The sequence below is a fragment of the Gopherus flavomarginatus genome, chromosome 15 (genome assembly GCF_025201925.1).
Source record: "Gopherus flavomarginatus isolate rGopFla2 chromosome 15, rGopFla2.mat.asm, whole genome shotgun sequence".
Taxonomy (NCBI): domain Eukaryota; kingdom Metazoa; phylum Chordata; order Testudines; family Testudinidae; genus Gopherus; species Gopherus flavomarginatus.
In genome coordinates, this window is record NC_066631.1 from 16,082,107 (window position 1) to 16,094,142 (window position 12,036).

The window sequence follows — 12,036 nt, forward strand, 5'->3', positions numbered from 1 at the left end:
ACAGTAGGATCCATGGAGAAGGCATAAAGACACCTGACCAAACTGTACATATTCTGCTGCCTGAGTAAACAGCTTTTAAGTCTAGTATAGGTATATCGGTATGGGTACACAATTCCCAATGGTCTCTAGACCCTCTATTATGGGAATACTACTTATTACCTACTTTACAGGGTGGTGGGAAACTTAACTAACGTTAGATATCCTCAAATGAAAGGCTCAACAGAACTGCAAGGTGTAAATTACACCTCCACCCAAATATAACGCTGTCCTCGGGAGTAAAAAAAAATCTTACCGCGTTATAGGTGAAAACACATTATATCAAACTTGCTTTGATCCACCAGAGTGCGCAGCCCCACCCTCCTGGAGCGCTGCTTTACCATGTAATATCCGAATTCATGTTCTATTGGGTCGTGTTATATCGGGGTAGAGGTGTATATTGCATTAAAAACGATTTTAAAAAAACATTGAAGTTGCAAAATCAAGCATTCTGAAGCAACTATGATAGAATTAAGGTGGCCTGTCCAACCTTAATTCAGCCCTGTTGTTCATATGCATTATGATAGTCTTCAATTACATGTTCACATACTATTTTCCCCCACAGGACCTCCTGCCTCATTCAGTGCATAGATTGGACAGTGCTCACTGAACGGGTAGCTCTTCAATACTCCTTTTTATCCTCATCATTCAGTGTGTGGTCTCATGCTTATTTACTGCTTACTATTCAAACCCTGCTCTGAAGACAAAATTATTATTATTATTCATTTCCTCATTTTTATGGCACTTATCACTATAGCATCTGAGTAGCTCACAATCAGTGAATTTATCTTCAGAATACATCCCTAGGGTATTAACATTTTCAATTTTACAGAGGGGGGGCATTATTATAGCACTTTATATGTTCAAAGCACAGTTCCCATTGACTTCAGGTGCAGCTGTAAGTGCTCAAAACTTCTGTAAATCAGGCTCAGTGTGTCTCAGTTTGGGCACCCGAAAACTGGGAAACACATACTGGCCATCTGTGAAAGTTTTAGTTTAAGTGACTTGTCCAGCATCACATAAGAACTTTGTGGCAGAGGCAGGGATAGAATCCAGTTGTTCAGGGCTTTAACCATGAGACCAACCTTTCTCTTACCTCATTCACCACACACCTTCCAACTTCTGCAGTAAATGAGACAAAGATTCTAAAGACAACCACCTCATTCACTATACAACCCTGATACATGCCCAAAGCAACATCTATCCTGTGAACTGAATGTGGCAAGGGTCCTGTGGAAAATATAGAGGTGATCATGTAATTAAAGACTGCATCATAACACACAAGAAGGCTGAATTAAGATTGTATTTGCAACTTCAATTCTGGTATCTCTTGACTTTGCTACCGTAACATTCTTTTAATGTATTTTTAAAATGTAATTTTCTAGATTTAAAAAACAGAACTGAAAAAAATCAGAAATTCCATCATGTGGAAACATACTGATCCCCACATTGGTCATCAGCAGGGCTGAACCTCTAGATTCACAGCACAGACCTTGAAGCTAATGAGCTAATGAAGTAGTTGATAGTAATAGAATCTCTTATTCTCTGCAGGGGCCAGTCACTAGAGAAGAATGACATACATTTTGCCAGTGGGTTTCACAGATACTGCTGAGAGCAGGATTTCTGTATCTCAGCACTCCCAGGTTCTGAGGGGAGTGCCCTCTAATGGTTACAGACTCTGCTGCTCCTGTTCTTCACCATCCCCCCATAATGGCCCTTTAACATACACCCCTTCTATCTCTGCCCCCAATGTTTCTATCCCCCTCTGCTACTGCCCGCTGCAGCCAGTCCCATTCCCCCCTTCTATAACTGCAGCCTGCTGCCTCCAGTCTATCCCTGCGCCCGTCTGTTCTCACCCCTTTGCTTTATGGTCAGGCTACTTCTTTCTTTTCCTTCATGCTGCCTGGGCATCAGCAGGGGGAGACAAAGATGACTGAAGATAGCTAGTAGCCACCAGGGAGGGAGCCAGAGGCAGGAGGAGAGCTTGTTATGGAGAGGAGAGAGTGAGGGTGGGAGGGGGGTGTTGAAGTTGGGGGGGTGGGGGCTGGGTGCAATGACAGCCTAGGGACTTGTGATGCTGTCCAGCAGTGGAGGGAGCCTGAGTGAAGGAACCTGGGACAGCCTCTTCCATTCTGCCCCCGCCCCTTTCCTCACCCCTTCAGCTCCCCCCACCACCACACACCTCTTACTGCCTGGTGCAGTGAGGGCTGGGGCTGCTTGTGGCTGCTGCCACCTTGGCCTCTCTCTAACAGACAGCTAGATGCTGGCTCAAGTCTAACAGGGGAGAATTGCAAGCGTCTCCCTAGCTCAGCTGTGGCACCAGGGCAGCCCACGGTGGACAGGATGAATGACAGCAGGGAGGCAGGGTTGTCAGAATACATAATGGAGCTGCCGAATGCAGGTCATTCCCAAGACACAACATCGGGCAGTAGGGAGAATGTGAGTGTGGCTAAATAGGGGTTTTTTTCCCAGTGCTTTGTCACCATACAGCAAGACATGCTGCAGTCCTGCTCCGTAGTGCTAGTACTACCACTGGAGTAAGGGAAGAGTCAGTGCTCATGCAATGGTCACTGCAGGCTTCTTTGAGTTGCCAACTTTCTAATTGCACAAAACCAAACACTCCTGCCCCATGCCCTTCCCCGAGGCCTCACTCCTTCTCTGAGGCCACACCCCCACTCACCTCAGTTCCCCTCCCCCCGCTGCTCACTCTCCCCCAACCTCACTCACTTTCACTGGCCTGGGGTAGGGAGTTGGGGTGCGGGAGGGTGAGGGATCCAGTTGGGGGTGCAGACTTTGGGGTTGGGCCAGAAATGATGGGTTCGGGTATGGGAGGCAGCTCCAGGCTGGGGAAGGGGGCTGGGGTGCAGGAGGGGGTGAGTGCTCTGGCTGGGGGTGCGGGCTCTGGGGGGCAGGAGGGAGCTCAGGACTGGTGCAGAGGGTTGGGGTTCCAGCTCCAGGTGAGAGTTTGGGTGCGGGAGACGGCTCTTACCCAGGCGCTTACCTTAGGCATCTCCTGGCTGGCAGTGCAGCGGGGCTAAGGCAGGCTCCCTGCCTGCCATGGCTCCGCCCTGCTCCTGGAAGGAGCTGGCATGTCCGGCCCCTTGGCAGAGGGACATCCAGGCAGCTCTGCAAAGTGCCTGCGCAGCCCCCAAGGCTCCCATTGGCTGCTCTTCCTAGCCAATGGGAGCTGTACAGCCGGCGCTCAGGGCAGGGCCAGCACGCAGAGCTTCCCTGACCCCTGTGCCTAGGAGCCACAGGGACATGTTGCCACTTCTGGGAGCTGCAGGGAGCCTGCCTTAGCCCAACTACACTGCTGACCAGAGCCTTCATGGTCTCTTTTCAACTGGACATGCTAGTCAAAAACCCAACACCTGGCAACCCTAAGGCTTCTTGCAGTAGGACAGGGAAGAGGGACCTGGGCTGGAAGATAGCTGAAAAGCATGATGTCCCACACAATACAGAACTCTGGACAAAACCCACACTAGACTCCAAACCCTCTGGAAAAACACAGCTGCTTGGAAGGCTGCTATGTTCTATGCTGTGATTGGTGAGGTGTGTTATAGTACTTTATAATTTCATTATTTTCTGTTTGATACTTGCCTCGTGATTTGAAACTCTCTTAACTTGATCCTTCCGCTACACTCTGCCACAAAGGAATGCACACTTTCTTACATAGCACTGCAACACACCTTTGAAAGAACTAAATTATTTATTCAAGAATAGAGCAGCTATGTTTAATTTTCTGAATGAGAAACTACCAGGAAGGTGAGATACATAAGCAAGTGTGGATACTTAAAGAACTTCATGTTAAAGAAAAAAGGGAATAATTTTTGGAGATGGGAGCCATTGTAGATTTTTTGAGAGGGGAGAAGAGGGACTGAGATGACGTACTGGAGTCTTCTCACTTGCATCAGTGTAAATGAATAACTCTATATAGGTTACATGTGTGTAAAATCCATCAAGCCCATTAAGTTTTATAAAATAGTAGCAGCTTGCTCAAAAGAGGAAATTCTAACAAGCTGAACTTATTCTACAGATGTCTTTGTACACCATAACACTGTATTATTATTATATTTTATATCCTTTAGTTACAAAGACACTATTCTTCCCCTGCCTGGAGATATACACACACTCCAAACACATAGCAGGGAAATTATTTATCTTAGTACCAATGTGGAAACAAGAACAAATGGGTATAAACTGGACACTAGGAAGTTTAGACTCGAAATTAGAAGAAGGTTTCTAACCATTAGAGGAGTGAAGTTCTGGAACAGCCTTCCACGGGGAGTAGTGGGGTCAAAAGACATATCTGGCTTTAAGACTAAGCTTGATAAGTTTATGGAAGGGATGGTATGATAGGATAACCTAATGTTGGCAATTGATCTTTGATTATCAGCAGGTAAGTATGCCCAGTGGTCTGTGATGGGATGTTATATGGTATGAGATCTGAGTTACTGCAGAGAATTCTTTCTTGGGTGCTGGCCGGTGAGTCTTGCCCACATGCTCAGGGTTTAACTGATCGCCATATTTGGGGTCGGGAAGGAATTTTCCTCCGGGGCAGATTGGCAGAGGCCCTGGAGGTTTTTCACCTTCCTCTGCAGCGTGGGGTATGGGTCACTTGCTGGAGGATTCTCTGCAGCTTGAGGTCTTCAAACCACAATTTGAAGACTTCAATAACTCAGACATAGGTTAGAGGTTTGTTATAGAAGTGGATGGGTAGGATTCTGTGGCCTGCTTTTTGCAGGAGGTCGGACTAGATGATCATAACGGTCCCTTCTGACCTTAAAGTCTATGAGTCTATGAAAATTTGAATTTTTATGTAATACATTTTCATCTGTTCTAGAGATACTAAGGGCCTATTTGGTACATGGAATAACAGAGTTGAGTCAAAACTAATGAAGTTAACAAAGATATTGCTGCAACTTCAAAAACTTCAGGTCATACTGATGTGGTGCTCAAATTATGCTCAAAATGTGACCAGTGTTGCAATGTACTAGAATAAAAACTTCCACTGAACAGATAGGTACAGAAGTAGACAATATTTTGTTTTAGCTTTTGTACAAAAGAGAAAGCCATCTTACCATGAGATGTCCATGATAGACTTGTCAAACAGCTCATGTATGACAACTAAAGGTCGTTTCAGACATGTGAGCTTAAAATGGAAAAATACAGGAGACAGAAATTTAGAAATATTATGCACAACCTCATAATCCCATCCTCTTCCAGAATCTGAGTGGTCCACAATCATTAGCGGATTTATCTTCAGGATACATCCCTAGGGTGAGCTGGTAGTAATATTTTCAATTTTACAGGTTGGGGGCATTATTATAGGACTTTATATGTTCAAAGCACAGCTCCTAGTGACTTCAGGTGCAGCTGTAAGTGCTCAGAACTTCAGCAAATCAGGCTCAGTGGATCTCAAGTTGGGCACCAGCTCCTCTTCTCTGACAACAGCAGCATATTCTATCACTGACTCTCTTAGTCCCCCATGTACCATCAGGCCCTGAAACTGGATTCCCTAGGGCCTTTGCTTCCCTACGTTAGTTTCATAGAGGGGGAGAAAGCATCGACAGCATCCACCACCTAGCTTCATCTGGGACACTGTACTGCCTACCCTGTTCTGGCTCAAACATCAGAGACCTCAGTCCCCAAAACTTGATCTAGAATAAATCACTGCAAACTTAAAAATTACAAAAATCAATGGGAGATTTACCTGATTATAGTAGAAATTGTGGCTAAGGATATAATCAACTTTTCATACAATATTTAAAAACGTTTCAGTGCTTATTTCTAAAACAATTCATGATAATTCCAGTGCAGGTTTTCCTACAATCCCCTGATAACAGGCAGAGTGGCCAATAAAAACTGTATCTAAATGCAAGATCCTAATTCTGTACACCTGATCTCTGTGCTAAGTCCCCTAGTTGTCCAAGCGATCACGTCAGCCAATGAAAGCAACAAAGGAAACTTACCCAAACGGAGAGGGACCGATCCTTACTGCCGACAGCACAGCAGCAGTAGGGACAACTTGGCTTGGTGGAGCTCCCATTCTTTTGTTTCTTTTTGAAGATTTTTGGATTGAATTTCTGAAAGGCAGAAAAAAAAAACCCAATCATATTACAATCAATTAATTATTTTTAGGAGGTTTTTTTTTTGGGGGGGGGGAGTTAATTTAATGCTCACAAACGATGTCAGGCTAACCTCTCTAGGAAACAAAGTCCCCATCATACGTTCAGCACACATAAAAGCAATGTAGGTTTCCTCACACTGCCCACCCTATGTGTCTCAGCCTTGAGCTGGAAGGACACCTTCTATAGATGTCTATTTTTGTCTCCATAGTCAAGTCAGTCTTTGGCATCTCTGATAAATGCACCAACAGGAATACCAAACTGTACTAGTTTTGTGATGTGAACATCAGTCCATCTGGAACCAGACTGATTTCAAATAAGCCACTGAAGAGGCCTTGGAAGGTAAACTTTTGGCCACTCCTGAAGTAGGCTGGATTTGAACTAGTGACCGAAAGCAGGGGTTCTCACAATTTTTTTGGTGACAATTTTTCCTAAAATACTTAATTAACTTTGCTGTGAAAAGTAATATTTGTTAATATCACTTTTCACAGCAGACTTACTAGCTAGTTGTGAGGCTGTGAAAAGTGATATTAACAAACATACATATATGAATTTTCACAGCAGACTTACTCAACCCTGGCAAGCCAGGGGACAAATTAAGCCCTGGATGGGGAGGTGCACAGGGAGACAGTGAGGGACAGGGGCGAAGTGGGGGTGGTGGTAAGCCAAGGGTCAGCACCTGCTGCCACATGGCTGGGGTCCAGGGATGGAGCCCAAAGCCCTTGACTGAAGCCTGCCGCCTGCCACCCCAGAGTTGAAGCCCAAAGCTGGAGCTTCACTGCCCTTGGGAAGGTGGGAACTCACTGGCTCCCTGCTCCTCCAGTGTTTGTGGCTCCACAAGGGGTCAGGGTCCAACCCTCTGCTGCTGACCCTGGGGGGAGTCCACTGCCCCCTCCCCCAACTCCTTAAGTCACTGCCCAGGAAGCTGTGGCTTCAAGAAAAGCTCCTGGTGGCTGCATGCAGCCACTGTGGTCGCATTTGAGAAACGCTGGGGGGCGGGGGGGAAAAGGAGGCTATTGCTCAGGGGCCCAGGTAATTTAAAAGGGCGGTGGGGGAGGGGGGGGTAGTTACCACTGCTGCAGCGTGGGCAGGAAATTTAAAAAAAAAGCAGGGGCGGGGAGCAGAAGCAGCCCCGCTGGGCGGATGGATGGGTAGGCAGGGGAAAGCCACAGGTGACGGGGGGGAGCCCTGAGCCCCAGTAGAAGTCACGCTGGGCAGGGAAGCCCCAGAGCCCTGGCAGAAGCTGCAGGGCGGGCAGGGGGAAACAAGTTCCAGGACAAACAATTCCCACTGATTTCAAAGGAGATTTGGCCCTGAGTAAAAAATGCAGGCATGAGGGAAACAGATTAGTTCTAGCCTCACTACCTTTTCTTTGGGTAGGGGAGGAAGGTGTTAAATATGAAACTAGAAGAGAGGGGACGAGGAAGAGATGGCATTTGTCAGTTCTCTTCTACTTCTGTTTTCTAGCAATTGTACTAATAAGAATAAATGTTAATATAATTGACTCTGAGGCTGTAACTGAAGTCAGCAAAAGATACATGGGGAGTGTAGAAGTTCCACTTCTTTATGTGGGCAGCCCTTTTCAAAGAGCTCTATTGTGAGCTGCCTACATTGTGCCCACAGTGAGAAGTAAGAGATGAGAAAGGCATCACCTTACAATTCTGCACATGGAAAGAGAAGAAGGGGGGTACAGGGAAGACAGCATGTTTGGGGAAAGTAAGTTGTACCAGAAAAAGGGCTTGTGCAGCTTACTTCCTCTGTGGAGCAAGAGGGAGGGGAGGAAGAGACCAAATAGTGATTGAGTCACAATTCAGTACCCAATATGAACACGAGGAAGCACAACTATGTGCTGTCCCTCACTCAGGGGGGCTTGTAAGGTGGTGTTATTAACCAAGTGACATTATTAATGTCACTGAGGTGCACGTGTATGAAACCAAGACCTGCAGATCTTCCTCTGGAAAATATAAATAGTGCAAAGACCTAATGGAAAGCAGTTATTTTAAGTTCAAGTGAACAGGAAGAAGCAATTCTCTGTGTGCAGTGACACAGGGACTCACATCTCTGTGTTGTGGGGAGCTGTGTTTCCATCTTGGTGCCCCACGTAGCTGGTCAGTGTAGGTGCTCCTTGCGGTGTTAAGCATAGAGGTTGTGAAGCAAAATCTGAAACTGAAGCTTCCCACCCTTCCAAAATGCCCACACTTCTCCCCCTTCCCAACTGCCGCTCGGCCCATGAGCCTGTAAACCCACCTCCTTCCAGGAGCTCCTGCCTCCCCAACCCTATTCCTGGCATTACCTCTCCCTGCTGGTGACCCTCATGGTGGAGGGTCCAGGACTCCACACAGTAGTCTGGGTTCTGTGAGCAGCTCTTACTATGGCCCAGATCTGAGCGTGTTGGGGTGCTAGGGAGCGGGGGTTCTGTGTGAGGTGCTGGGAAGTTGTGGTGGGGTTGTGGATGGGGGGGCCTCTGAGCAGGGGTAGTGGTGTGCAGGGTACTGTGCATTTGTGGTGGGAGAGATTGTGGGGGGGTTCTCTGGGCAGGGGGATGCTGGGTGCGGGGGCTGTGTGGCACGGCCCCTGAGGGAAGGGGCATACAGGTGGGCAAGTGTCAGTCTGGCAGCTGCTGGTCTGTAAACAGCGCCCTTGCACTGGGTTGGGTGGAGCGGGGCTGGCCCCGCCATCACTCACTCACGCCCGTCACCCCAATCGGGGTATGGGCCGCCAACCACAGATCTCCAGAGTCCTCTATCCTGGGCCATTCGCTCTAGCTGGTTCCAGGTATAGCCCATTTTTTTGCACGTTCCATGTGCCTATGGTAATCCTCCTGGTTGCAAGAAGGGTAATCGGCTTAGTGGCTTCCTCACAGCTTTTACCACCCAGCATCATGCATCTTCGAGTTGAAGACCGTTCTTTTTCCAGGGTAAAAGTCTCTGTTGTCTCTATTGTTGGCGTTTCTGTAGCAGGTTGATTTTTTACGAGGTGGAGTTGCTAGCCCCATGCCCAACCCTCCTCCTTTATCCTGACTTGGGACAGGCAGATGGCCCCAAAGGACCTCTCTGGTGGAGTTTGGCCCCGCCATGCCATGCCCCATTCCCCCAGCCAGCCCCTTGCTCTGGGTACTGACCTCCTGGTGCCATGCTCCATTGTCCCCATGGGGGGTCCACAAGTATGTTTGATGCCGGGCCCACAAAAGGTTAATGCAGCCCTGGCCGGAAGAGCGCAGCCAGCAGCTCGCTGGGCCCGGCTTGTGCGTGCATGCCCCAGCTGCTGCACATGGTCCAGCTCCACGCCCATGTGGCAACGCCACGCCGAGCCATCCCTTTCTAGGGGGCCCACTGACTGTTCTGCTCTGGGGCCCGGAATTGCTGTCAGCGGGCCTGCTCAAATCCATGAAATGAAAAAAGTTGTAGACTTTCACTTGTACACTTACCTTAAACTGACAGATTTTTAAACATCTATGTATCAATTAATAACTTATCATATTTACATCTATCTATATCAGCTGTTTCCCTATGTTGCACATAAAATATCAAGAGAGCATATTTTCTAAAACCTATACTTTAAGGAGACCTTACTCTTTAAATTTACTCACCACCACTGTCACTGCCTTGCGGTGCCCTACAAAATCCATGTTGGTTTTCCATCCATCTCTCTCAATGATCTGAGCTGTAGGTCCAGAATTATTCATGGCATGAGCAGAAACCAGATAGTGTCCGTCAGGTGACCAGCTGAGACGCAGAACATGTGTTGTCCCTCCACACTGAGAAAAAAAACCAACATACTAAGCCGTTAAAGGGGTCTAGATTGATTGATAAGAGAGCATTTATGACAACTTTTGAGGGTTCAGAAAAAGGAAAGTTAGATTTTACAAACTGAATAAGTGATTTCTTGTTTCTTTCAGGAGTGTAACACAATTTCAGCAGTAAAACATTTCAGTACACTAAATTCTCAGAGCTTCATCCCTATCCCCATGGTTGGTCCAATCTAAGTTCTGAAGCTGTAACCTAGGAGCTAGACAGTGAATAAGAGGATCTGGTTATTGTCAGAATAGATGCAAAACTGCGGACTGATATTGAAAAGAGGCTCTCCAGGACAATTTTTTAAATGGAAAGAACACCTGAAAATACCCTTCTTTATAATCTGCAAGAATGCAGAATTCTATAGAATACTGTACACCAAATATTCATCATCCTATTAGTGACATGGCTGCAACACACCGGTTAAAAATTATGAGCTCCAAGTTTGCAACGCACTACCTTACAGACTCTAAACAGCTGAATGCAAATGAATGACTATGAAGAACATTGCTAGCCACATCACTATACATTTAGTGCAAAGGGAAGGGGAGGGACAAACTCCCCCACACTTACTCTCCTCCATGTTTTTCCAGCAGATATGCAAGTCTAGTCCAGGTCACTACATTACATTTGCATCCTGCTCAGAGGCTAATAGACAAACTTACTATGTCTGTAATTCATAAAGCTATTAGCACCTGAAAAGATCACTGACTGTGATTAATCTTCAAAAATATTTGATAAAGCTAAGACTACAGTATTTTGCATGTGAACCCTATTCAAATTAAAACTAAAAAGGCATCAGTGCAATGAAAAACTGGGAAATAGCACCCCCATCTATTGTTTGCTTTATCTCAATTGTCTGGAGACACTTCTCACCCTTCAACCCCTAAAACAACATACCAAGCCACAACACAATGCCCTGGGCAGTCATACTATAACACACTTAGTGCTGGTAAGGTGCAAATATTACTCTTCAAAGCTAGGACTTTAATAAATACAAGGACTAGGTTTTGTTTATTTGTTTATCTACTCCTATATGGGCAGAGGGAAGGTATCCTGCCAGAGGGAAGGATACCTGATGGTAAACGGGGGAGCAGGATTGATGTGCTCCATAGGCAGCTCTATCCAGCTCTTGCAGCTGGAGGGAAGTTGGGCATAATGTGCCTCTTTACAAGGATAAGGGAGGGCAGGTGCAATTATTTAGGTTAAGACAGGCTATTCACAAAGGTTTGTTCATATTGTCTGAACACAATTATTTTATGTTCCCAAATAGTTGAAGCCCCCTTTCTGGACAGAAAGTCACAGGAGAAGCAGAGAGCTAACTTGTACACATAGGTGATACTAGCCCATTGGGGGCCCTAAGCACGAATATTTTTGTGTGTGCGCGCGCCCACACACACGGGCGAATAGGGGGCCCTCTTGAGCTGCTCGAGGCCCTAAGCAATTGCTTAGTCTGCTTATGCCTAGAGTCAGCTCTGCTTGTACAGTTGGGAACTCCAAGAGGGATAAGAGCAGGCACGAACCACACAGCAAGCATTTCAGTCCTGTTTAATTAGCTAATATCTGTGCAGGGCTTTGGAGATCAGAAGTATTATGAGTTTTTTAATTTGTTCACTATGTGCTCCTTAACACATGACAGATACCTCATCAAATGGTTTTGTGATGCTGGTTTCTAACTGCCAGTCCATGGTCCGCCACACCTTCAAGCTTCGGTCATCAGCCTGAGAGGCTATATATTTCCCAACAGGATCCCAGGTCAATCCCTTCACCAAGCCAGAGTGTCCCTTCAGAGTGGCAAGAATTTCTGTGCACAGCAAAAAATTAAGAGATAACACTTGGATGCTACCATTCCCTTAAAAAGGTCATTTAACCATAGACAAAAAGTCTAGCGGAGATTGCTAGGATCCTTTTGAAGCACCATATTAAAAGCAGCCTGACATTTTTGTTGGATGGTCAAATACCAAGGTATTAATCAAGCTCAACCTATGTTCAAATTAAGCTTCGTGTACAAATGAAGCAAGAAACAAAAAGGGTATTCTGACAGCATAATGAATGGAAGTCACTGTGCAAGAGATAAA

At 46.3% G+C, this 12,036-nt stretch overlaps 1 protein-coding gene across 2 annotated transcripts in view; it reads right to left on the reverse strand.

Annotated features, from left to right (window-relative positions):
• The window catches only part of LOC127034885 (protein HIRA), a 60,181-nt gene that overhangs the window by 26,393 nt on the left and 21,752 nt on the right, over positions 1-12,036 (reverse strand). For both annotated transcript variants that reach the window (XM_050924237.1, XM_050924236.1), the window contains exons 7-10: positions 11,602-11,762; positions 9,754-9,921; positions 6,009-6,122; positions 5,118-5,188 (exon numbers count right to left, since the gene is read on the reverse strand). In XM_050924237.1, the coding sequence (XP_050780194.1) occupies positions 5,118-5,188; positions 6,009-6,122; positions 9,754-9,921; positions 11,602-11,762 (514 nt within the window). The remainder of the gene's footprint in view (positions 1-5,117; positions 5,189-6,008; positions 6,123-9,753; positions 9,922-11,601; positions 11,763-12,036) is intronic.